This window comes from Crinia signifera, chromosome 8 (assembly GCF_055691185.1).
Source record: "Crinia signifera chromosome 8, ASM5569118v1, whole genome shotgun sequence".
NCBI classification, from domain to species: Eukaryota; Metazoa; Chordata; class Amphibia; order Anura; family Myobatrachidae; genus Crinia; species Crinia signifera.
This window is the reverse complement of record NC_139224.1, coordinates 24397382-24425135: the sequence shown is the minus strand read 5'-3', so window position 1 is coordinate 24425135 and position 27754 is coordinate 24397382. Positions and strand designations below refer to the sequence as shown.

General features: G+C 44.6%; 1 protein-coding gene across 3 annotated transcripts; it reads right to left on the bottom strand.

The window, feature by feature from the left end:
* Positions 1–516: 516 nt before the first annotated feature.
* UBA3 (ubiquitin like modifier activating enzyme 3) lies at positions 517–27711 on the bottom strand. 3 transcript variants are annotated; one of them, XM_083156013.1, is made up of 18 exons: positions 27556–27711; positions 27415–27453; positions 22387–22507; positions 19941–20021; positions 18657–18739; positions 13735–13815; positions 13108–13151; positions 12961–13025; positions 11042–11197; positions 9767–9869; positions 8730–8843; positions 8449–8502; positions 6672–6708; positions 6494–6575; positions 5132–5232; positions 3371–3434; positions 2352–2406; positions 517–1074 (listed from the first exon to the last, which is right to left on the bottom strand). In XM_083156013.1, exons 1-18 carry the CDS (start codon positions 27573–27575, stop codon positions 986–988), a joined length of 1389 nt encoding a protein of 462 aa, XP_083012139.1. In that variant the 5' UTR covers positions 27576–27711; the 3' UTR covers positions 517–985. The 3 variants fall into 3 exon arrangements, with proteins under 3 accessions (XP_083012139.1, XP_083012141.1, XP_083012140.1); XM_083156015.1 differs by having other exon boundaries at positions 27376–27453; positions 27556–27710; XM_083156014.1 differs by lacking the exon at positions 27415–27453 and having other exon boundaries at positions 27556–27703.
* Between the last annotated feature and the right edge of the window lie 43 nt (positions 27712–27754).

The window sequence follows — 27754 nt, the reverse complement described above, 5'->3', positions numbered from 1 at the left end:
ACTGACCAAGCCTTATCTTTGAAATGCACACTATGGGGTCTCATGTGTGTGTCTGCATAAAATGTCCAGCGGGTTTGAGAAAAAGGAATTTGTTTTTAAAATTTTGCCGAAGTTCTATGCTAATCCCATTATGGTTTAAACCACATACATCCTCTGTGTCTACAAGCATTAGGTCGATACCACTAGGTCGACAGGGTCATACGGTCAACAGGGTCATAAGGTCGAAATGGGGTTTTTCATTGGTTTTTTTTTTACCCGAATGTCGGCACAGTCAACATGGACAATGTAGCACCTTGTCCCCTCGCATGGCTCGCTGCACTCGCCATGCTTCGGGACCCAGTCGACCTAATGACCCTGTCGGCCTTCCTGCATGTCGACCTAATACTTGGTGACCCAGTGACCGTATCCCCGACGCAGATAGGTCTTGTTGTCTTGACGTACTGAGCCACCCAAATGATATACCCGTACACTGGCGCCTGTATGCCCCCCACAGTAACGGCCCATATTCTCAGCAAACAAGGTAGAAGGGAATTTATTATGCTTAATTACACTGTTTACAACTCTGACAAAACAATGGTTTTGTAATCTGTCCTAAGAACGAAAAAGACATTATAAAAAAGGAAACATACAACTCTTTATACAGTATACAGCAGTGAACAGTTCCAACAGAACACTGTACATTGCGGATGTTTCTAAAAGTAGATTTAAAATGCGCCTGGGGGGGGGGGGGGGGGTGTCTTTTTAAAAAATGTTCTCCCTTTCATAAATAATTGTTCGATGGGGGGACTATGATACACGAGCACTCGGAATTGCCCTATGAACTGGGCAGGCAGCCAGTAAGTGCGGTCTCTTCTCAACATCCAAGCCAAGGTTTGCAGTACGGCGTCCATCACACTGCACAATCATGCTACTATTTACTACGTAGTTCTGTCTTATAATTTATTACTAAAGGTGGCTGTATGGAACCGCTCTGCGTCTCCGGGGGCTAGGTAGTGAAATGAAGTTTGAACAGCAGTGTCTGAGGCGTGGTAACATCAGCGACCGCAAGTTCTTGTCCATCAACAAGGCCCAGCTCTGACAGTAGGGAAGAGGAAAGAAAAAAAAAGTAGTTTAGTTTTTTTTTTTTTTTTAATAAAAGGTTAAAAACGGATCACAAAAACCATATAAAGAGAACACAAGTCGCTGAAATTCCTAGCTATAAAAATATAATGCAGCAACTACAAATTGAAAAATTGTCAAATGGAAAGGGAATGATTCAGTTGTTAGCGATGGCAGTGTTCGAACTGGTTCCCCGGCCACCATCGTCCCAGATTTTCTTTCATGGCTCATGGAGAAAGGCAAAGAAATATGTGAAGATAATGTACCACAAGCGAAACCCCTATAATGTTTTATATCGTCTGGGTCTGAGGTCAGTTACACAAAAAAACTTGGATGTTCAATAGGACCAGAACAAAGTTAGATTCTATGGGCAAAGTGCTTAGAAGTTGTTTTCGATAGGCCTTCTTGTATTGATTATTTTTGTCATCTGCTTGCCTGCCAATCCTGTGCATCAGCCAATCAGATGAGAGTGAGGGTGTGGCTATTCTAGTCGGAGGCAGTAATCTGTCCATTTGTGTCATTATCATAGTGGTGGCAAGATGATGGGCAGGAAACACACAAATCTAATACAAAGATATGATTGAGTCATATACACTTGTATATTTTAAAAGTTCATGGATCCAACTTGTTAGTCCTATAAATATTTCTTTGCAACGTTGTTTTGTGGAGGTCAAGCACAAAACTACATGTTGTATGTATAACCTCTCTCCACCAATACAATACAGCTAGTAATAAATAGGCAGCCTACTAACCACGTAAAGCCAGATTGAGGATTTCCTATACATTCGGCACAGAAATTTAAACTTAAAGGGGGGGGCAGGTGTCATGCTTACACACAGTGTTCCAGTCATCAGCTAGCCAAAACTTTCTGAAAATAGCCTCTCCTCAGAGTAGCACACAACCAGCAGTCATTTCTCCACCTATACTTTAATCAGCTTACAATATCCATCTAGCACTTGCAGACTTGAGTCGAGGGAAGGCCCCGCCCACCTCACCTGAAACACCATAGCTTGCATCAGCGACACACATCTGGTCCCTGACTGCAATTGTCTGACGTGATGTCAAATACACTATGCTATATACACAGAGCAGTGCATTATGGGACTGATCACTCTGTGATTGGGACGCTCTCCCGCATAGCACCTGAATCTGTCCAGTACCACTATATTTTAGGAGTAACCTAACACTGCCGGACACAAGTGTGCAATCAAGCCACATGGTTTCCTCCTTGATTTTACTCAATGGTAATTCACCTTTTAAAGTCTTGCATAGATTAGGCCTCGTCCGTTCCTCTATAGATGCTACAGTCTGCAAAACAAAATGTTTCAGAGCCAATGTGTATTAGAGCTGTCAGCTTACATGGTTAATTAGGAGGTACTTGTGTATTATCACGGCTCCCACGATTTCCATCTTATGGGATCTTATACAATTTAAAATTGTATACCATTGTATATGGCATACGATGAGATGAGATTTTAAATTGTATAAGCACACTAATGGGTGCTTTCAAGGTCAATTGGCCCCCCTATAAGATTTTTAATTGTATAAGCACTCTAATGGGTGCTTACAATGTTAAATGCACCCCCACGCCACCCCCACGCCACCCCCACTATCAACGCCAACCCGAAGCGTGGCGAGCGCAGCGAGCCCACGAGGAGAGGCGGTACGCGTCCTCCGACCTTTTCATACCCCCACTATCCATCTTGGCGTGGAGTTGATTTTATATAGTGTGGCGAGCGCAGCGAGCCCGAAGTGTGGCGAGCGCACGCGTAATACTTTACATGTATTACTCGTCCCCTCGCCACGCTTCGGGCTCGGTGGCTCGCCACACTATATAAAATCAACTCCACGCCGACATGGATAGTGGGCGTATGAAAAGGTCGGAGGACGCGTACCGCCGCCCGTCGCGGGCTCGCTGCGCTCGCCACGCTTCGGGTTGGCGTTTATAGTGGGGGTGGCGTGGGGGTGCATTTAACATTGTAAGCACCCATTAGTGTGCTTATACAATTTAAAATCTCATCTCATCGTATGCCATATACAATGGTATACAATTTTAAATTGTATAAGATCGGGTCCCATCGCAGCACATCTCATCTCATTGCATACCATCTTAAGCCTTATGGTATGCAATGAGATGGGAGCCGTGATAATACACAAGTACCAATTAGGATTCCATTTATAAAAAAATTTAATTGCAATGTCCGATCTAGCGGGGAAATGGTTGTTAATTGTTTTTATTATTGGAAAAGTAGCTGTGGATTCCCCTTCATACCTGTAAGTATAATGTCTTATTCTTTCCATCCAGTGTTGCAGTAATAGCAGGAGATTTCATTTGTCTGTATGAAACATAATAAGGTTTATTGATTAGAGTGTGTATGGGGGAAGCCACAACAGTTATATAGGTAAGGCCTATTCACAGACCGCGACAAACCGCCCATTATAATCAGCAGCAATTTGTGGCGCCACATAAAGATGCCACGGGGCATTGTTTCAAAACGTTTAATCTCAGGATAAGGGACACTGGTTTTTTGGGGGCCCTTAAAATTCGTCATTATATTGACTAACTTAATTGTATCCCAGAAGGGAGTTAGTCAATATAATGACGAACTTTAACCCCCCTCAAACTGCCGTCAACGGGAGCATGAAGTAGAAGGTCGTTTAAATAAGAGTAGGAAAAGCAGATGAGGGAAGAGGGCCCTGTGAGAGCTTACATACCGAAAAAGGTATGGACCTTAGGTCGACACCATTAAGTAAACATGAGTCTAGGTAGACATGAAGGAAGGTCAACATGAGTCTAGATCAGGCATGTCCAACGTTGGCCCTCCAGATGTTGTGAAACTATACATCCCAGCATGCTTTGCAATAGTTCTCTAATAGCAAAACTTTGGCAAAGCATGCTGGGATGTGCAGTTTCACAACATCTGGAGGGCCAACGTTGGACATGCCTGGTCTAGATCAACATGGGTTAGGTCGACAGTCAAAAGATAGACATGGGTTTTTCACTTTTTATTGGCCCAAATGTCGACACAGTCGACATGGACACTGAAATGTAGCACCGCGTCCCCTCACATGGCACGCTGCGCTCACTATGCTTCGGGCACGGTGCCTCGCTGCGCCTGACACTATTTTATTCTCCCACCACACCCTAGTGTATGGTAGGGCATGAAATACCGCCTGTCAATACATGTCGGCTCAAAAAAAGGTGAAAAACCCCATGTCGACCTAGACTAATATTAACCTTCCTGCATGTCGACCATCATGCTGGTAACCCAATGACCATATCCCTACTAAAGAGGAGGGGCAGACAGACAGGGGTGACGCCGACGGGGTAGATTAACAAATGGGGCATCTTTTGCATGGAAATAATTACAACTGGTAAGATCAGCTGAAGGAGAGCGAAGAGGAGATGCACATACTGTACTGCAGAATGTTGCACCCACAGAGGCAGTGTATTGGGAGAAGGAACAGACCTCTCTTCCATGTAAAGGCCTTAACACACTACACAATCCCTGCCGGCGCAGATATTGGCAGCCGCCCATACCGGTGGGGTAAGAGAGGGGACTGTGCTGCAGCCTGGCCCTTGTTAATGTGGTCCTCCCTCGTCTGCACGTACTGTATGGACTTTAATTCCTGTCCCTTATCAGTATAAAACTGTATCAGCGAGGAGGAGAAGAGTAATAAGGAAAAGAACAGAGATCACAAGACCTTCTGGAACGTTCTGCATAACCAGAGACACTGAGATTGTCCTCTCAACAGGAGGGGTTAATATAAGAAAAAGAAGAATGAACAGACAGCATTGAGGGACAGGTGCCGACACCCAGTTATGTACCCCCCAAGAAGGTTGGCACTGAACAAAAAATAAAGACTGGCAAAAACAGATGCCAGGACTTCCAGCCGGCTCTGGGGTGAGAGGTGGGGTGCATTTTACACCAGGCAATTAGGATCCCCACAGCTATAGCCACCACTGACCAGCATCTCTCGCACACAATGGTATATAATACTGTATAATATTAGTTTTATTTGGAATACTTACAATGAAGTGTCGCTTGTTAAATAATCCAGGACCTCCTGCAGTTTAGCAGAGGAAGGAAACTGGATGTTCTGGGGCAGCTGGCTGCAGGCGGGGCAGTTATCCTGTAAACATATTAAACAAAAATAATTAAAATCTATTTAGAAACAATGAAAGTAAATGCTACACGTATGAATATTACTGGAGGCACACACACACAAAGGGGATTATTTATAGCTTATTTTACTTAATGTGTACCCAGCATAATACCCACTGAGAAGCAGACAAAACAAGTGCCGCAATGCGAGCTGCAGGCTTGCTGTCCACGCTGACAGCATCATATCCGGCACTTAAGTCAGAGAATGCCAATTACCACGGCAATATGGCATTCTTTTGGCACAGTGACCTGCAGCTCCAGGCTTAAGTGAGGGGAGCGATGCTTCGAATTGAATAGCTCCGGTGACTCATGCCCGCCTCCATTCCATAACGAGTTGAATTGAATGGATTGATGAACTGTGACGTTTGCAGTTCTCCTGTACTGTGTATCTACAGCTCTCTTCTTATCTTTCCACACTCTGGGTCATAGTACAGCCTGAAGGAGAGACCATGACAAAAATGCCTGTCTGCTCCAGATGTTACTCCAAACATTTTATAGAATGTACTTGCCAAACAGCAGGTAGTAGCTGATTGGTTGCTATCGGCAAATGCTCCACTTTTTTAGATAGTTAGAAACCTCCCCGTTCTTGGCCAGTCCCATAGTCCTTTATATGTCTTTGGGATCTCAAAACAACCTCTTTTCAAACCTTTGTATTGACTGCCTTGTGTTGGCTATCCTCACTGCTAGGAGAGTACCGCCAGCTTGCAGGTCATGGCTCTTCTTAGAACCAAACATTCCTTATATTTTACAAGGATATTTAAAATGGTCTACAGCAGGGGTGGCCAAACCAGTCCTTGAGATCTACCAATGGTCCACGTTGTCCAGTTCACCTAGCTGAGGCACAGTTGTAGTCATTACTAACTGTTACATTCCCCAGGTCACCTAGCTGGTGCACAGCTGTAGTCATTACTAACTGTCACATTCCCCAGGTCACCTAACTGGTGCACAGCTGTAGTCATTACTAACTGTCACATTCCCCAGATCACCTAGCTGGTGCACAGATGTAGTCATTACTAACTGTCACATTGACCAGACCACCTAGCTGGTGCACATCTGTAGTCATTACTAACTGTCACATTTTGAAACCTGCTGCATCATTCCCACAGGTGGCATGAGACACATGAACTGTTGGTAGATTGTGAAGACAGGTTTGGCCACCCCTGGTCTACAGTGTTTGGGCTCAATTCCTCTGCAATGACAAGGTTATATTTCTGTCTCGCCATACAAACCTTCCTCTCCGCTTCAAAGGTGTAGGTGTACAGTCCATCCACATCATTAAATACCAGATAATTATTCAGCGGAATGTAAGCACTACACACACACAAAAAAACACCAGATATTACTTAAAGGCCGATGAAATGTCATTAATAGGTATAGGACGAAACTTTAAATCACGGATTTGTTTACCTTGTGGCTATTTTAAATACTTCTGTGGCGCAGGCGGCTAAAAACAAACAAAAGATTACTAAAAATGGCCACAAAACATTATTTGTACATTTAAAACACAGCAATTGTAATAAAGCCACTCACATTGGCAATTAAATATCATAAACAATACTTCAGCCTAAATGGTAACATATACCACTGATGAGCCAGCTTATACTCTGATCCCGTGTGTTCTCATCCCAATCTCCACCTTCTTCCGACTACTGTACAGTCCATGTTATACTCAGCAGCTTGGATGATCTTCCAGCTTTGTTTGGCATTAATATAATAACCGTAGACGGTATGTTCCACTCTAACATGCAGGTGGCCATTGGCTCTCCCCTCTCTCCCAAAAATACTGTAAACATGGGGGGGTAGGGAAGTGGTGTGGATGGCTGGAATGCATTATAAAGCAGGAATATCAGATGGCATGGGATTAACCGGCCGGAACACTATATTTGCTGGGGGGATGGGGCAGTGGGTTGGACATAAAAGTATATTTTACTTAGTACATTAGTGTAAGTATTTTATACACAAATCATTTACATACACATTTTTACTGCAGCAGTCGGTCACATGATATTTTCAAGAGCCTCATATAGTGCTGAAGTGTTCACTTAAAAGGGAAATACATTATGGGGTGGAGGGACTGGACTTTAAGAATTGTTTAAAAAAAAAAAAGTAACTGTGCACCTGAGCAAAACTGTGCTGCACTGCAGGTGGGGCAGATGTAAGATGTGCAGAGAGAGTTCGATTTTGGAGCGTGGTGTCCAAACGGATAGCTAAATGGCAGTGGAATAATAAAGTAATCTAACTTTCGTGGGCTACATGCAAAAGCGGCCAGTATTTGCCACGCACTGAACAAGTATATGAATGGCGTCCATGGCAGGCCTTTAGCTTCATCTCCGGCGTCTCCAGCGGTCCCAGGAGTGCATGGAGATGAAGCTGAAGGCCTCTCGTGGACGCCGGGGCGGGGGGAGAGAAAAAGAAAAAAAAATTTGCACTATTCCAAAAAAAAAACACGGTTTTTAGTATAAATCGGATAACGGATCTCCGGACACAGGATACTCAACCGGTACTAGTAGGTTACTTACTGGAGCCACATTATCTGCGTCACAGCCAAAGGCTGCCAGGCATTGGTATTTGATAAGCAAAGGATCAATGAGAAAATGCAGACTATGGGCCCAAACATGCATTTGGATGGGAGGAGTTAAATTCCAGGACAAGAGATCCCCCAAAGATACCCAGATACGTTTATTATTACACACATATTTGTGAGTATGGTACGCATCCTCGTTGTACTGAAGTTGCACCTGTGGTGAATCCGTAATAGGCTTTCAAAAGATACCTTTATGTGCACATACCTCCCTTTCTAATCGTGAGTGAGGGTACGCTATCAGTGTCCCATCCTTCATATGCACTCCTATTTACCATATCTACGGAATCCATTTCTGATACATATATTTGTTATGTGTTTATTTATCCACATTCTTCCGAGAACATCGGACAACTGTGTGAACAGCTGATCATCGCCTCCGGTCCATTTCTCCAAACAAGGTAAATGCTGCCTGCCCGAAATCTCCCCCCCCCCCCCCCCTACGTGCAGAATGTAGCAAACTGTGCTTTAATGTATAGGTACGTATTAACATGAATTTGGTTAATATCAATCTGGTCACATTATGTGTCTGCAGTCTCTATACCCCCCCCCCCCCCTGCCACCACCACCACCGTAAATCCCACAAAACCAAAATCTTTTTACCTGCAATTACGGCATTGGTAGACGCAACGGCAGGGATGATTCTTTTTACGACACCTAAGGCAGAAAAAAAATGGCAAGACTATTAGAAAAGCAGAACAATTCTTTCTACTTCTACAGAAACTTATTTTGTCAGTAAAAAAAAATTCTCCGATAAATACTACTATGGAGAAAACCCAAATGGACATGTTTTTATTGCTGCATAGTCCGTCACTGTAACGTTACGCGTTTCATGGGAGCCTCCACTTCCAAGCAGAACGTTCCAATGAAGAAGCACGACTTGCCTTGTGTCAGCCTGTACGTTACTCCTCGGATGTTAAATTGTGACGCTCGCTCCAGCGAGTTCTTGAAGATCCATTGGATATGTTCTGGGTCGTCTCCATCCACCTGGACATCTTCTAAAAAGGATGACACAAACCAGCTGAAATGAATGAGGTCTTTATTTATATGGCATAGCAAGTTTAAGTAACGCATCGTTTCCCCCATTCATCTTAGAATCTAGGTTTTGATGCCTGGGTTGCAAAGAAAAAAAAATAAAGCAAAAAAAAAAAAAAAAACATACAATAAGAAGAATGCCAAAATGCAACAATAAACCTGGAATTCCATAGTGTTCATTCTAGCACCCGCTATCTTTGAAAACCCATGCAGTTCCTCTTCCCTGCCTGGGGTGTCGCTGTCTGCTGTAATGCTTCCAGCAGAGTGTGGTCTGTATTTCAGCACTGATATGCAAACCAGACATGTGCTAGAAACACCACAGCAGACACCCTAGGCAGGGAAGAGGAACTGCATGGGTTTTCAAAGATAGCGGGGGCTAGAATAAACACTAATTCCATAAAGTGAAACTGAGTTATTACATAAGGACCAACATATGCAGGAGACGAGACTAACAGCAGAAGGGACTATTACCTTCTGAATAAAACATATCTAATATAGAAGATATTTATAGATTTCTGTGTGATCGCGCTACGATCTCTCCTTGCTTAGGATCTGTGAACCGTGTACACATCGGGGTAAATTTACTAAATGATTGTAAAGTGGGGATGTTGCCTATACCAACCAAATCAGATCCATTTCTCTATTGCAATCTAGAAAATGACAGACAATATCTGCCTGGTTGCTAAGACCAACAACACCTCTCTACACTTTTAGAAGATTCAGTAAAGTTACAATTATTAACATTTATCTGTATATCGCCAGAATACACTCCAGTGCTGTCACTACGTCTACAGTTGTGGTTGCTTTCTGGATCTTCATACCATTCACAACATATATAAAAGATATATGCTGGTGATTGGGGGGACGACAGAGAGAGTGGTTTTACCTCCGAAAGGCTGGTCTTTTGGCCACTGCAATATCCGGACATACTCTATACAGTGCTCTGGTAACCTGGGCATAGACGCAATTGTACACATGGGAAAGTTGATCTGGAGAAGAGAAGAAGTAGTACAGCGAGAGGTTACACAGCAAATTAACAGATAACCCAGTGTTATGGAAATTGCTAAATATGAACAGCATATGGAGTACCCATTTTATTATGAAAAGGAATTCCCTGCAACGTGTGTGAGGCACGGTGTATGAGGTTAATATTTGCTAGAGATTTTGACTGTATAACGTATCTCTTGTTATTCTCAGTGTTCCCTCAGGGGTGTTGTAGCAGAGCACCAAGACTTGCTTATTTTGTGAATAGAAAAAAGGACGCCCCCTTCCCTTCTAGGCACCTCCATGCTGATTGGATAATCAATCCTCTCAGCTGGGCAGCATTTCTATGTCCCTGTCTGCTGGGGGCTGTATACTGCGCTGTCCACTCACTTTGAGTAATAGTGAAAGGGCTACTGGGGAGGGCTGATAGGCACTGAATGAGCACCTGTGTTCTAATGGCTGGTTAGGAGAACAAATAGGTGATGGGTATGTGAGGAGGGGGTGGTGCGGGCTGATGACATTAGGATGACTAAGGCAGTGATTATTATGTGGAAAGTATCATAAGCTTGTAAGGGGACAAAGAGTGGTCCTGATGACATGTGAAGAGGACTGAGGGGTAGAAATGGCCCCAGATAACATGTGGGGAGTGCCAAAAGGCACTACAGTGGCCTGTGGTGTGTTTTGATGGCATGCGGTGACTGCTGTGGGGCAATCAAGGGCCATATGGGGTGAGCTGATGACATGTTAGGAGGACTAAGGGGCAGGAAGAGGCATATGTAGTGTTCTGATGATATATAGGAGGTGGTAAGGGGCACTGCAGTGGCATGGGGAGTGGTCTGATGATATGCAAGGACATAGGGGAAGGGGTACGGGGCACTGCAGTGGCATGTGGGTTGTCATAGTAAGCCACAAAGAAGTAGAAACGCGCCCAAGATTACAATGTGCCCTCCTCAGTTACCCAAACTACTGAAAAAAATTAATAAAATCCTTTAGTGAACACTAACAAATAATAATGAATATTCATGATCTGTTGCAATAACCTACATGCCCGTTCAATAATGGATTCTACTTCCAAACATGCAGATTTTATAAAAGTTTATAAAGCGCTGAGGTGATATTAGCAGATTATAACCCGTGCCCATCGGTGGAGTCACATAAAGCGTCTCTGTATCCTAACCTGTGGTGGGTACAGCTCCAGCGTGCACTCCACACAGGCAGTCATTCCTGGTAGTATTACGCGTGCGTTTCCTTTAAAGCCTTCAGTGCCGCCATCAATCAACGGAATTACCGAACTTTGCTGCAAGACCCCATCTTCATAGTTCAGTAGAGACATCTAACAGGAAAATGAATTTAATGCTTAAGTAAAACCACTGTTTACCCCCAGTAGATCTCCAATCATTAGCCTCCAATATGCTTTATCTAGATCAGGGGTGGCCAAGATCTAACAGTTCATGTTTTCCAGATCTCCTGTTGGCCTGTAGAATGTGTCGGTTGATAATGAATACAGGACATTTGAAAATGTGAGTTAGTAATGACTGCACCTGTGCACCAGCTAGATCAGGCATATCCAAACTGAGGCCCTCCGGCTGTTGTGAAACTACACATCCCAGCATGCCTTGCCATAGGTTTAGCAATGCCTAGTAGCAAAACTGATGATGGGACTTGTAGTTTCACAACAGCTGGAGGGCCATCATTTGGACTTGCCTGAGCTAGGTGGACTGCGAAAAGTGGACGGTTGGTAGATCTTGAGGGACTGGTTTGGCCACTCCTGATCAAAACCATTGGTTGGCAATGTGTTACACTGTGGTGGCCTTAATGGGTGGCCCTCTAACCTAAAAACGGTTCAAACTACTCTCAAATTTCAGTGGTATGTTAAATGAATACATTGAATCAATAAAAAATTCCTATCTGTAATAACACGTCATTGGGCCTTTTAAACAAGCATTACAACTATAACAATTGAATATGACAGCAGATAGGAGCCGGGAGTCGCAAGTGAAGGTGCAGTAGACAGCTTGCGGCTCCTGGGCTACCTTTTGCCCATCAATGATCTAACGCTGGGGTAGCCAACCCTAGTCCTCGAGAGCTACCAACAGTGCATGTTTTGCAGGTCTCCTCACAGAATCACAAGTGAGCTAATTAGCTCCATCTGTGTATCTTTTAAAATGTGTCAGTGATTAATGAGTGCAGCAGCTAGGTTGTCTGGAAAATGTGAACTGTTGGTAGCTCTCGAGGGCTAGGGTTGGCTACCACTGATCTAACTAATGTTCATTCTAGCACCCCGGACCTTTTAAAATCATTGCAGTTCCTCTTTCCTGCCTGGGGTGTCACTGTCTGCTTTGGTGTTTTTACCACAGTCTGTTGGGTACCTCAATGCTAAGATCCAAACTAGACCGTGGTAGAACCACCACAGCAGAGAGTGACACCCCAGGCAGGAAGGAGGAACTGCAAGGCTTTTACAAGGTGCAGGGTGCTAACATGAAGACTAGGCATACCCAACCACCCGCAGAACATCTCTTATCTGGTGAGCTATATCAACTCTTGGACAGAGGTAAAGCACCAGCCAATCAGCTTCTGACTGCTGCTGTGTTTGAAAATTAATCGCCAGGAGCGGATTTTTTTGTACTATTTGTTTGATAGATTACCCTCCTCTGTCTTACATTGCAACAGCCATTCTATATGCGTCGACACATTCTATGTCGGCGCACAATGGACGGTCACTAATGTATTGCACACACTGGGTGACTGAGCTGAAAGTCGCTCAAAACAGCATGTTTGAGTGGCTTTGAGCTCCAAGACGCCCAGTGTGTATGCCCCAGCGCTGAGCTGTGAGCGCTGCTGCGCGCTCCCCCATCATCGCCAGGAAAGCCCCTTATCTGCTCATATTACCAGCAGAGGAGCGGCATTGAGGACGGCTTTGCATAATGCTGAGCTATGCAGTGTGTATGCACTGAGTGGCTTTCCCCCCAGAGATGATAGTGCTCATCTCTGTCCATACATGCTGGACATAGTCGCCCAGTGTGTATGGACCTTATGAATAAAGGAACACACATGAGATTTTGCTAGAAAAATAATGAGAGCAGCGTAAAATCTTACCAGCATCCCATTTAACCACCGTCTGGCTATAATTGAATCCAGACCACACACGATGATATGGAAGTCTGAAAGAGATCGAATTAGCATTATCACAATCAAGTTTATTATTTGAAATATGCAGCAAGACTGACGGGAAACAAACATTACCCCTGTAAAAGGATTCATCGAAGTCTTGGATCTTTTTATAATGTCTACATTTACAGATGTTAAGGTAAAAGGGACAAACCTTTAAATGTTATGCTTTACTCACGGAGCGAAGATGAAACCGGCAGAATGGATTTGGTCTGTCGCCAAATATGTTAAACAACTGATGCGAATATTTAAGTGTACTTTAGGAACTACTAAGATAACTAATTACCAGCCCATGATAAAGATGGAATACCACCTGATGTTCATTTCTATGGGGAGAATTCTAGTGTTTAGTGGACAACAGATGGCGCCCGAACAGAGCAACATCTCAAATGCTCCATCAGAAGCATCTTTTGTCCACTGCTGCACAAAACACTTGAATTCTCCCCACAGAGGTGAGGAGCAGCAATAGCCTATTATTATTTGTTGCCTACAAACAAATAACAAAGTACCTAGTACACTATTTGTGAACAAAGATGCAAAATTGAGGAAAAAGTAGAACAATTAAAGAAAAAGTAGCAAACATGATATAAAAGTACGCAGCATGGGAATAGCACCAGGCGTCTCGCAAAATATGGTGCAAATGGAAATGTTTTATGAGAACGCATCTGCACTTTTAGCCATATTGAGGGCCAGGAAGGATACGGTGTGACACAACAGTCCGGGATTCTGTTGTTTATAAAATCAGCCGCCACCTCAGCTTTCGGCCTCCCGACATCTTTAGGCCTGAAAAACACGCCAGGGAAGAAAAATAGGTCATACAATATACAATCAGGAGGATGTTAAGACGAGGTAGGCACACAAGGGATGAGACATGCGTGAAACACACACACCTTAGTCTTTCCCACAGTTTTCTAAATCAGCTTTATTCAAATGTGAAGTGTGATGGAGAACTTTCTGCTTGCTCCAAAACAACCAAATACACATCCCACAGCTGACAAGTAAAGAAAACTCAAAGAAACAGTCAGTCAAGCTGCAATGATATCTGGTCTCAATCTAGCTCAAAGACCAATAACCAACTCCGATCGCTTCTGTGCACCAACACTCCCGGTGCGGTTCACTCAAAGCTTTTTGTCATCACAGACACGGCACAGAGCAAATGATCACCTTGTTATACCATGTATACACTTCTATGGTGTCCATGTCAACCTTCTTCCTTGTCGACCTTTTGACCATGTTGACCAATAGTGGTTGTCCTTTTGACTGGTGACTTATAACCCTTTCACACAGAAAATGAAATTCCCGGGTGAAGCAGTTCCACCCGGGAATTTCATGAAATACACGGGTCATTTTTCTGTGTGAAAGGGTCAATACGGATCTTAAACTAAAAATGACCAGGGTCGGAGACCTGGAGTTTAGGATCCGGGTTGAACGTTCCACACAGGCGAAAAACCCGTGTAATAGAGAAAGTCTCCGGGTCTAAATTTTAGACCCGGAGATTTGCTCTTCTGTGTGAAGGGGTCTGACAGCGAGCGGCCGAATAACCCAGCACTTCAAAAGCCGGGTAAATGCCGGGTTATTTGGCCGCCGCTGTCTGAAAGGGTATTAATGACAAATACACATAGGAAAATCGACACATTGCTTACAGTAAAAACTTGAAAACGGCACAGAAATCTGGCAGCACCAAAATGTTGAACTGTTTGATTCATGTGTTCCCTAATAAGTACCAAACACTTTCAGGTGAAATATAGAATATCCCTTATCCAAAAACTTCTGAAAACCAGTTTCCAGACTGTTAATTTTAAATCTGTAACTGGCACTGTGCTGGGGACAGGATCTGTAACTGGCACTGTGCTGGGGACAGGATCTGTGTAACTGGCACTGTGCTGGGGACAGGATCTGTGTAACTGGCACTGTGCTGGGGACAGGATCTGTGTAACTGGCACTGTGCTGGGGACAGGATCTGTGTAACTGGCACTGTGCTGGGGACAGGATCTGTGTAACTGGCACTGTGCTGGGGACAGGATCTGTGTAACTGGCACTGTGCTGGGGACAGGATCTGTGTAACTGGCACTGTGCTGGGGACAGGATCTGTGTAACTGGCACTGTGCTGGGGACAGGATCTGTGTAACTGGCACTGTGCTGGGGACAGGATCTGTGTAACTGGCACTGTGCTGGGGACAGGATCTGTGTAACTGGCACTGTGCTGGGGACAGGATCTGTGTAACTGGCACTGTGCTGGGGACAGGATCTGTGTAACTGGCACTGTGCTGGGGACAGGATCTGTGTAACTGGCACTGTGCTGGGGACAGGATCTGTGTAACTGGCACTGTGCTGGGGACAGGATCTGTGTAACTGGCACTGTGCTGGGGACAGGATCTGTGTAACTGGCACTGTGCTGGGGACAGGACCTGTGTAACTGGCACTGTGCTGGGGACAGGACCTGTGTAACTGGCACTGTGCTGGGGACAGGACCTGTGTAACTGGCACTGTGCTGGGGACAGGACCTGTGTAACTGGCACTGTGCTGGGGACAGGACCTGTGTAACTGGCACTGTGCTGGGGACAGGACCTGTGTAACTGGCACTGTGCTGGGGACAGGACCTGTGTAACTGGCACTGTGCTGGGGACAGGACCTGTGTAACTGGCACTGTGCTGGGGACAGGACCTGTGTAACTGGCACTGTGCTGGGGACAGGACCTGTGTAACTGGCACTGTGCTGGGGACAGGACCTGTGTAACTGGCAATGTGCTGGGGACAGGACCTGTACCACTGGCACTGCTGGGGACAGGATCTGTACCACTGGCACTGCTGGGGACAGGATCTGTACCACTGGCACTGCTGGGGACAGGATCTGTACCACTGGCACTGCTGGGGACAGGATCTGTACCACTGGCACTGCTGGGGACAGGATCTGTACCACTGGCACTGCTGGGGACAGGATCTGTACCACTGGCACTGCTGGGGACAGGATCTGTACCACTGGCACTGCTGGGGACAGGATCTGTACCACTGGCACTGCTGGGGACAGGATCTGTACCACTGGCACTGCTGGGGACAGGATCTGTACCACTGGCACTGCTGGGGACAGGATCTGTACCACTGGCACTGCTGGGGACAGGATCTGTACCACTGGCACTGCTGGGGACAGGATCTGTACCACTGGCACTGCTGGGGACAGGATCTGTACCACTGGCACTGCTGGGGACAGGATCTGTACCACTGGCACTGCTGGGGACAGGATCTGTACCACTGGCACTGCTGGGGACAGGATCTGTAACTGGCACTGCTGGGGACAGGATCTGTAACTGGCACTGCTGGGGACAGGATCTGTAACTGGCACTGCTGGGGACAGGATCTGTAACTGGCACTGCTGGGGACATCTATAACAGCACTTCTGGGGACATGATATGTAACTGGCACTAAATACGTGCAAGAAAATGATTGCTTAGCATTCAAATTCAGAGCCTGAGATAGTACACAAACAGTTTGTGTATTTTATGTTTTTATACAACATAAATGCAAGAGATGGTTTGTAGAGAAAGGGACCAGGGGCGATGAAGAGGTGTTAACACATCCAAAAATGAAATGAAAAAAATTGTGATACAGGTAATAGGTTAGAAGCAACCTTGATTATTGGGAGATATTCTTTATCACAACAATCGGGAGAGGGTTTTTCAATTGCATACCCGTACTCACGCTCAAGATTGAGAATTGTGCTCATAAAGGTTTCTTTTACAACACTAAGGGATTTCACCACGAGTGGATTCTTAAATGCTGGATGCGTACCGTACTCACAAATGTATGTTGCTAGCACAGGCGCATCAAGGTTTCTTTTTTTTAGGAAGGGAACCCAGTCTCTTAAGTGCAGTATGTATGCATAGATTGCACCATATAAAAAAAGAGACAGAAAAAACCTCTTTCAAGAAAAGGGGTGTACAATTTTATTTACATATATCAAGGTTTGGGAAACACCAGATGGAAAGAACACCCCTTTTCTTGAAAGAGGTTTTTTCTGTCTCTTTTTTTATATGGTGCAATCTATGCATACATACTGCACTTAAGAGACTGGGTTCCCTTCCTAAAAAAAAAGAAACCTTGATGCGCCTGTGCTAGCAACATACATTTGTGAGTACGGTACGCATCCAGCATTTAAGAATCCACTCGTGGTGAAATCCCTTAGTGTTGTAAAAGAAACCTTTATGAGCACAATTCTCAATCTTGAGCGTGAGTACGGGTATGCAATTGAAGAACCCTCTCCCGATTGTTGTGAGAAAGAATATCTCAATAATCAAGGTTGCTTCTAACCTATTATCACAATTTTTTTCATTTCATTTTTGGATGTGTTAACACCTCTTCATCGCCCCTGGTCCCTTTCTCTACAAACCATATCCACGCGGGGTTGAGTGGTGACCCCTTCTTTCGGACCGGCAGAAGAAGAGCGACTGCGCCTTGGGACTGATAACTATTGTTCGTTTTTGTATAAATGCAAGATACCTCATTGAAATATAAAAATATTCTGGAAAAATCCGTTATCCAAAATGCTTCTGGTCCCGAGCATTTTGGATAAGGGATACTCAACCTGTATAATTTATATATATTCTTACATACATGTAAAATAATTATTCAATTGTGTATTAACCATTTTGAATATTTCAGTAACATCTACTCACAAAAAAAACTAAAAACTATCGTATGTGCACAATTATGAATTATACAGGATGAAGCAGAAAAAGAAAAAACGTCACAGACTTTAAAGATTAACCCACCCCCCCCCAAAATGCAAAAAAGCATGGAGATCGCTGATCAAAATCGTGATATAATCTGAAAGTGCATGGAATATAGTTTATTTTCAATTGGTTTTAAATACGAAATGGTCATTTATTGGCATATAGCACCTTTCAGTTTATTAATGGTTCTTGATCGAAGTCTGTAGATCTCAGCTGTCAGATAGCGCCGTTGGCTGTGTAGAGGCCTCTCATTAAGCTGATGAGGACTGCAAACACTGCACAAATATTCTGTCACGCACACAATTCTTAGTAGCTCCCAGAATAAATAATGCCCCCATAGAATGCTACTTAGCAGCTCCTAGATGCTGCCCTATAGATGCTCCAGTATAATACACACTGCAGGCCAGAGACTGGCAATGTGTGCACTGCTGCTTATTCAGGCGAACGTTCCACCTGAACAGCACGCCCTGGCTTTTATTCAGGTGGGGAGTGACTTCAGTCCTCACACCCCCCCCCCCCCCCCCACACACACACACACACACACACACACACACACACACTTTTATAGGCCACGCGCCCAAATCCTGATGCCCAAGACACTGATCTTACAGACTCTTAGTCCCAACACCCGGCACTCTATCCTAATTAACCTTTTCGCAGACGGACGTAAATTCCAGACGGAGTGCCCAATGGGAAAATCATGTGACGCAGATGTCAGCGCAGCTCAGTGGTGTCACAGTCACATGGTCATTAGGTTAGAGTGCCGGGTGACAGGGGATTCAGAGTCTGCAAGTGTTGGGCGGCAGGGCTTTTCTTACCACCCAAAAATTCAAGCACAAAGAGGACACTGCAACACAACCACCACCAAACAGGAAGTATAAAAGGCGGCATGACTTACCGGAATAAAAACTGTCTGTTTAAATTGGAGACATCTATGGTGTCCATATCGATAACGTGGATCTGTCGAAATCCTGAAAGTGCCTGTGACGAGCACAGGTCAAAAGGTTACTGATGAAGGATTTAATCCCTGCGGACTGAGCATAGTGAATCAGTGGGCTCTCAGCAGCTCAGATCAGAGACCATTATCTGTACACTGCAATGTGTGCGCTATTTCAGATCAATACTGGTCCATTGATCTCCATTTCCCCAGGGCCCCGTAAAGGATTCAGTTCCCCATTCTTATGTTACATGTAGCCCAGGTAATACCGGATAACGTCATCCCTGATCGCCCACATCCCTACCGCCGCTCTCATGTATGTATGTATGTATGTATGTATGTATGTATGTATGCATGCATGCATGCTGAACCTACTTACTGCATACGTGCATATCTTATATATTTAGCCAGATCTGTCACTCACCCCCTGTGTATATAACGTTCCCGCCCAGCGGGATACACAAACCCACCCCCTAGGGAAAAGACCAGTGTTCTATGTGTATAACGTTCCCGACCAGCGGGATACACAAACCCACCCCCTAGGGAAAAGACCAGTGTTCTATGTGTATAACGTTCCCGACCAGCGTTATACACAAACCCACCCCCCCTAAGGGAAAGACCAGTGTTCTACTCACCCCACCCCCTTGACATCACCTCCCCCCGCCCAGCCAGGGCTACAGTAGACGCCCACTATCCACCATTTCTCCACAGTCACCATCCACCATTACTCCCGCAACCCCCCCCCAGACACCCGCAACCCCCCCCCTCCCGCAAAACGGGACCCCCATGACCCCCCCGGTCCCGCGATTCGCGGGACCCCCGCGACCTCCCGGGCCCCCCTGCAATTCCCCCTCCCCCGATTCACGGCACCCGACCCCCTCCTGCAATTTGCGGCCCCCGTGACCCCCCCTCCCACGATTCACGCCCCCCTCACGCGATTCTAGCCCCCCCCTGCGATCCGCAACCCCTCCCCACGCGATTCACAACCCCCATCCCGCGCCCCCTCCCACGATTTGCAGACCCCCGCGATTCACGCCCCCTCCTCCCGCGATTCACGGCACCCCCTCCCCTGAATTGCGGCCCCCCACGACCCCCCCTCCGCCCGCGATTCATGACCCCCCCCTCCAAAAAATATAGTTTTTCTATATTCCTTCCTAGGAGCTGCCCTATCCGGCTTTAAAATGACCCATTTGCTAACATGTCACAAAACCACACAGCATTCAGTCTGAATATAAAATGGATTACCAAGTTTTTGAGAAGTTCGCATCCCAAGCCCCCGGCTCCAACAACCAGTATTTTACAGGTTTCTAGGAGAAATTGCAAAGACTGCAAGAGAGAAACAAATGAGCACACTCCAATGTTATACATATACAGCATGGGATAATCTCAGGCACTAGTCAGACAAGTCTATTGATACAACCCGGATAGGTCATCGTATGTTATTAAAGCATTTACTGACGCAGCACATGGTTTTATTTTCAACGACTTTAGCTACATGCAAAACCTATACCTCAAAATAATGATAATGATAATGGCAATAACAGCATGGTATAGCAGCTATTAAGGTGCTGCATTAGTGGATTTAGCGTTCATTCTAGAACCTTGCGCCTTTCAAAATCTGTGCGGTTCCTCCTGTTTGTGTCGCTGGCTGCACTGCTTGGACTGCATCTCTGTTGGTTTGGTCTGTATCGCTCTGCTGAAATAAAGATCAGAACGTGCTAGAACCACCACGGCAGAGAGTGACACCAGAGGCAGGAAAGGGGAACTGCACAGGTTTAAAAGGTGCAGTGTGCTAGAATGAACACTAGAATTACTGTCACTATGCACAGAGGGGGAGGAAAGAGAACAGGATTTGCATAGCCTACTGCACATTCTGTTCCACTACAAGTACAATTCACCTGCTTTATTGGTGTGACCGGTCCCGACAAGCTAGCACCTATATCTGTAAGTCGCCCTCCCCCCCATCAGTAATGTAAGTAACTGTGGGACCCAACAAGTACAGGTTGTCTGTGATCCTGCTAGACCTGAAGAACACAATGTTAAACTGATCGGACACCGTACCAAGGTTTAATTACCAGCGGTCCCCATGCAGCAAAGTTCCCCTGTCTGCTGTTGGTTCTCTTGCCAATAGCCCCATCAGATTTCTGGCATTGTCAGGGGGGTATTCAATATTATTGTCACACCCATCTTAAGTGACATACGATATTCAATTGTGTGTGATGACGGATGTAGGAGCCTATTACTTACCTGGCAGGTCATGCCGAAACGCACCAGGATCAGCAGCTAAACCCAAGCAACTACTGTTGGATGGCCAAAAGGCTGATTTCTGGTATTTAGGGAGGTACTAACAGAAATAATGGCATCCGCAAAACCTGTGTCCATCAGTACAAACAATTGAATATCGCCAGACACCACTTATATAAATAACTAAATAAAATAAATCAAATACAAAAAGGTATATGGTCACTAATGAAACATTAAATTAATACTGAAAGACGGGAGACTGTTTAATATTTGACAATTGTTTGTTCTAATAAACGGTTGGGGTCATATTAGATACTGGAAAGTGCTGCTATATCATAGTGTTCAGTCTAGCACCCAGTCCCTTCACAAACCTTTCAGTTATACCAATTTCACATCACAAAACCTAGGCCGCACCCGGGATTTAGACACCGGAGTGACCCAGCTCTTGCTCGGTTTGCTGTTCACAACGACCTGGATTATTGTCGGGTCGCTGACGTCAGCCGGGGGGCGGGGGGGCAGAGCAGTGGCGAATCACGTGGGGGAGGAGACATCACTGAGGTGACACCGCTGCCTCCTCCATAGAAGTGAACAGGACCCGGGTCGCTTGTCCCAGGTTACCCATTCACACTGCCCAGCAACCCGGGTCCGAACCGGGAAGAACACTGCTTTTATCCCGGGTCGGACCTGGGATATTCGACATGGCCCTTTCATAACGCATGCCAACCTGGGTTATTTGTCCGGTGTGAAACGGGTACTACTCTTTCCTGCATGGGTTGTCGCTCGCTGCTCTGGTGCTTCTAGAACACTCTGGTCTGTTTTCTGCAGGTTACTAGAATGAACACTACCAATGCTAAGCACTAAATATTCAGTTATAATACAAGGAGGTAGTAGATGATAAAGCAAAGAGGAAAATTACAAGTCAATCACAGCGTAATTACTCGCAAGATGCAACATTTGATTGCAACATGGGAATATATATCGCTACTAACGCTGCTTGAGCAGTCTACACAAAGACGTATACAATAATTACATTAAGGCTTAGTCTATGGCAGGCCTGTCCAACCTGTGGCTCTCCAGATGCTGTGAAACTACACATCCCAGCATGCTTTGTCACAGTTCTAGCAGTCCAGAATAGCAAAACTGTGGCAGTGCATGCTGGGACTTATTAATTTTACAATAGGGAAATGCCACGTAGGCTGTACACTAAAAGCCTTTGATGATACAAATAGATAATCTACTATATTAATAGCTGGTTCTGCTGGCTTCCAGGATGGGACAGACTTGCATCGCTCACACCATGCATTTTTGGAATGGAAAGCAAACAGAAGAACCAATTAGGATAACGCCCAAAGCCCCACAATACTGATCACAAGACACCGGGAGATAGAAAGTCTCACTTAATCCACACCGCTACAAAATAAATGAAGGTAAATGGGGGGATTCTCACTTCATTGCTTGGTTCGAACTCGGGGTGTGTGAAAGGTCCGGATCGCTCGAGGAACTTCTTTACATGGTTCCAGCGACCTTCCCAGTCTCCAGTGTCCCCACACCCAACATCCACAGCCATTCTGCATAGAACACAGTACATTTCACTGACATTTATTCTACAACAAGCATAGACTTCCCAACATAACCCCTCTGGCAGTGATGAGTGACACAGCCCACCAGTGATAAACAGACATGAAATACACCGCTTGTCATTGGTAGGGACATGTCCTTTTTTTATCCCACCCCTGGTAAAAATAACCATTTGATAATTATTCTCAGAGGCAGATTCAATTAGCCGTGGGCTTGACTGCGTGGCTTTGTCCTCAAGTTTGGAGCTTGTAGCTATTCGATTAATGCCCAATGTTAGCCTGTAAATAGCTGTAAACCCAGGGTTGAGTGCCCAGTGCCATTTTTATTGTCCCTGCTGAGTTTAGGACAGTGGTTCCCTAATGCAATCCTCAAGGCCTCCTAACAGATTAGCTTTTAGGGATATCTCTGCTTTTTCACAGATTGTATACTCAAACAGACTGGAGGCGCCAATAAAGTCACTTGAGCATAACCAGGGATAACTTAAAACTTGGCACTTTTAGGGTGTCCTGAGGTCCACGTTTGGGAACCACTGGTCACGAGCTTACCGCGGAGAGTAACTGCATAGCTCTGGTCACTTTCCGGGGAGCTTAAACCATACCGGAAAAACCTGTGGCTAATTGAATCCCCCCATGTACATTTTGCATATTATTTACATTCTGAACAATATGGCAATACAGAAGTTACAATGTGCTATACAAGTATGTGAATTACTTTCTCTCAAATAAATATTTAATAAAAAAATACAATTATATATGTGGGGGGTTTCCATCGGATGCAAAGATTTTATATACGCTGGAACAATGTCTGTAAAACATCAGTTGGATTTGAATCTAGAAAACAAACGGAGCAAACATTTCATATAGAACTTAATGCGTTTAGGGTTCTAAAACAATACTCATTTAGACAGTATGTACAGTATCATTCTCGCTTTCAAAATGCTAAAGGACATGGATGGCGGCCATAGCTAGGAAGAGTTCAGTAGTGCACTAGCTGACATTTACACATAGTATATGTAGGAGTACGTTTTATGTCCAGTCATTATGAGCTCCAAGAAAATGGCCTACTGTACTCCTAACCCACTCTGAAGGTCTGGGCGCCTGCAGGGCTATCAGAGGATGTACGAGTAATGAGTCATTGTAGAACTCTGCTTGACTAACACCTATTGACAATTTGCTTGTATGATGATAATGATTTTCAAGCTAAATATTAAACGCGTATTTCTTAAATGAATTAACTAGAAGGCAGTTAAACCCATCAATGTCACCATGAACCACATATAATTCCTTACTGCAACACTAAAGATGCCCATAAAAAATGTCAAATTGCATGTATTTCACCTCCACAACCGATCCAATGCACCATCCTGTGCGCATCGGATTGGAATCAGATTACAAGGCCTGCACTATAGATTTATCAGATCCCGCAGGCCTTGCAGGGATCGCATACATACATCGTGTGCAAAAGACCACATACGATGTACAGCGCACAGAGTTGATCCGACTCGGCAAACCATTCGCCAGAATAGGGACACACGAGAGTCTAACATGCTCACATTTCCCACGGCCATGAATGGGGCACGCACAAGCACCTTATTTGTGGTGAGATGCCTATCGCCGGGAGCTGCGCAGATGAGTGGTTGCATCTTTATCGTAAGCAATCCTGACACCCAGGAAGCTGCAGGGTGGCTCAAGGGGGGTTATTATATAGGGGGAATATCTCCAACGGGAGAATTCGCATAGTATATGTGCACACAGTGTCGCCAAGAGCGCAGACCACTTCACACACTGGTATCACTTTTTTAGCTTAAAAAAAGCTACATAAATATAACAGGTGCACCCTCGGTTTCTGCGCTGTGCCGGATATGTACAGTGGCGTAATGATGTCTTTAAACCTAGCTGAAGGCCCCATACACTAACTGATTTGGCCACGATTTCACCCAATTCCATCGGCTCCACCCAGGAAATCAGCCCAAATCGCAAGTGTATGACAAACGATCAGATCAGATGCACTGATCTGAGCTAGAGGTTGGATAAACTGAACATAAAACATAGGGCCTTATTCTAGTTCACTCTTTCTGACAAAATCCCTCATAGATGGACGAAACATGTGCACTGCAGGTGGGGCAGATGTTACTTGTGCAGAGAGAATTAGATTTGGGTGGGGTTTTACTTCAAAGTGAGATCAGTATTGCAGTCTAAAAATAAAGCAGCCAGTATTTACCCTGCACAGAAAGAAATAACTCACCCAAATCTATTTCTCTCTGCACATTTTACATCTGCCACCCTGCAGTGCACATGGATTTGTCCATCTAAGAAGCGTTTTGTCAGAAAGAGTGAACTAGAATAAGGCCCATAGTTCTTATCTGACTCAATTGCAACATTTAAGACTACTTAATACTTCAGTAAGTTCAAACTGTCCATTCCTAGTGCCACAGGCCTCAGACCAGATTCTCGTACCTTGCAACTTTCCGCAATGTGTGATCTTTATCGCATTAACTAAAAATGATACCAATCTTCTTGTCACAGAATTAAGAATATTCCAAACACCAGTCATTACCAAGTGAAAAAAATATTGCTAAGCAAGTCATTGGGGGAAATTTACCAGTCAGAATATACTTCTTATTTATTGAGCACCCTCTAGAACAGTGTCTTTCAACCACTATGCTGTGGCACACTAGTGTGCCTTGAGCTGTTCTCAAGTGTGCCCCCAGATCTAGAGATGCCCAAACTAGTTTACAGCCACCACCAGTTCAACTGTTATTTACTTGTCTCTTCTTTTCATGTAAAGGGCCAATGTATTTTATTTGGGTTACCTGTGGGGACCAGTGGGATTGTTTTTTATATGGTGGGGCAATAAGTTTGTATTTTTCCTGTGGGGGCCAATGTGTTTTGCCCTGTGGGAATCTCATGGTGTGCCTTGGCAATTTTAAAATCTTATTTAGTGTGCCGCAAGGTAAAAAGGTTGAAAATCACTGCTCTAGAAGATAGTAGACAGGATCTGATTGGCTGCCCATAGCAAGATCACATGTGAAGTAGAATAAACATCTTCGTAAATTCCCCCCATTGTGCTCTTTGATGTATGTGACATTTCATTCTTGGTGCATTGAGTTTTTCACGTACCGTAATGCAACAACATTAATAAGAGCTCAGGGGACATGCAAATTACTTAGAATTGTGACTGATAGAGTATGTAGCTCTACATAATTCCAGGATAGATAGATAGATAGATAGATAGATAGATAGATAGATAGAGTAATACAACATATTAGAGCAAGAGCCTCCAGACAGTGTTGCATAGCGAAAATGGAAAGGATCGTACAGAACACACCCTACCAAATGATATCAGAGCTCCACAGGCTGGAGATGAGGATATGTCAGTGATACTGCAGTCATGATCTCAAGGGGAAGAGTGTACGTGCCACTTATCAGGTGACAAAGTAAATTATATGACCGACTGAGCTGAAAATAATACGTAAGATCACCTAATAAGTATCCAGTAACATTCATTTTAGCTTATTAAAGGGTGCATATCTCTCAAATACAAAACATGCACAATACACTCCCTCTGTACCAGCAATGATTTGCGCACTTACACAACCACTGAGTACTAGGTAGCATGGGGGAAGGTTAAATATACCTCTCTACATGTTGTAGTAAATAAAAGTAAAAAATAAAATTATGCAAAAAAAAAAAAAAAAAGATACTTCAACCTACAGATCAACTCCCTAAAATCCACTATAAACAGGACACTACCTGATTGGTTGCAGTACTTTTTATATGCACAGATTCCAATACAGTTTCTCCCCATTAATAATAAGTCAGGGGACAGAAGGGCTGGCACACCACAATGAAGCTTTATAGGATGGAGAAGATAGTGTTATTCTTTTATGATAGACAGCTGTCAGGAGTCTGGCAGTGGAAGAAAGACACAACCACAACAAGCTTGCAACCCCCATCCCTCTGCTTATATCTCCCCCACTGCAAAGACAATAGACAGTAGAGATATAATATAATGTTAACTCTAGCACAATACATCTTTCAAACACTGTCCGGTTCCTAATCCCCGGCTAGGTTGTCGGTCTCTGCTATGGTTAATCTAGCCCAGGTCTGGTCAGCATATCATTGCTGAAATAGACCACACTGGGCTAGAAGCACCACAGCAAAGACTACACCCCGGGCAGGGTTTTGGAAGATGTAGGGTGCTAGAATAAACACTCATCTTTGCAGCCACCGCTTACGATATGTAATTTCCTTACTGTGGTCCACGCCACCATCTATTACCTTTAGTAAAGTTGTGGTGAGCCAATGAGCCCAAAGCTTGGAGAGTGAAGCGAGCCCGCCAGGGGACAATGGTGCTGCTAAAATCCTTAAGTAGCGGCTAAAGTAACTGGCGTATCGGTGGCCGCAAAGAGGAGGAAGTACACATATATATGTCTAGTGTCCGTTTGTCACCAAAACTGCCATCTGTTTTGTTTAATCACTGTTGTCTCCAATTGTAAAGCGCAACAGAATATGCTGCACTATATAAGAAACTGTAAATAAATAATAAGTCTGTTGGCAGCAAGTGAAACTACATCTCAGAGGCAATAATGTACAATTAGCTGCCTTACTAGCTTTCAAAGCATTTGCTTCAAGTGTGTGTGCATATATATATATATATATATATATATATATAATTATTATTTTTTATCTAAAACATATACACACGTTTAATAAAGCCTGCTACAGACCACAGGCTGGCCACATAGGGTTCTGTAATGGCTATAGGTTTGATGACTGACAGGCCTCCCCCTACTCTGACTCAGGGGGTTTCTATGTGCTCCTCTGCATGAGATATTGGGGGTTGTCCTGTTCCAAACCTGTCCATGTCCTAACACCTCCCTTGTGCCAGCACTAACTTGTCAGACAGTTCTTCTATCCGCCTTCTTTTCTTCTCCCTAAAAAGAGAGAGAGAGAATAAAAGAAGGGTGTGTGGTGACAGCAGCAGAGCCCTGGCCGGGGAGGGGAACGAAACCCTGAATGCACACACAGATACTCACGGCTCTACACCATCCGCCATATTTGCTGAGCCTCTCTCCCTTCCCACAATGCACAGTCTAAGGAGGCGTGGCCGCGCCGGCAGGAGGACATATGATGCTACAATTGCACCGAGCGACGACTTTTTTTTTTTCTCTTTTTCTTTTTTTTTTCTACAAGAAACTTTATAAGTCATAACGCAAACAGATGCAGAGGTGCGCT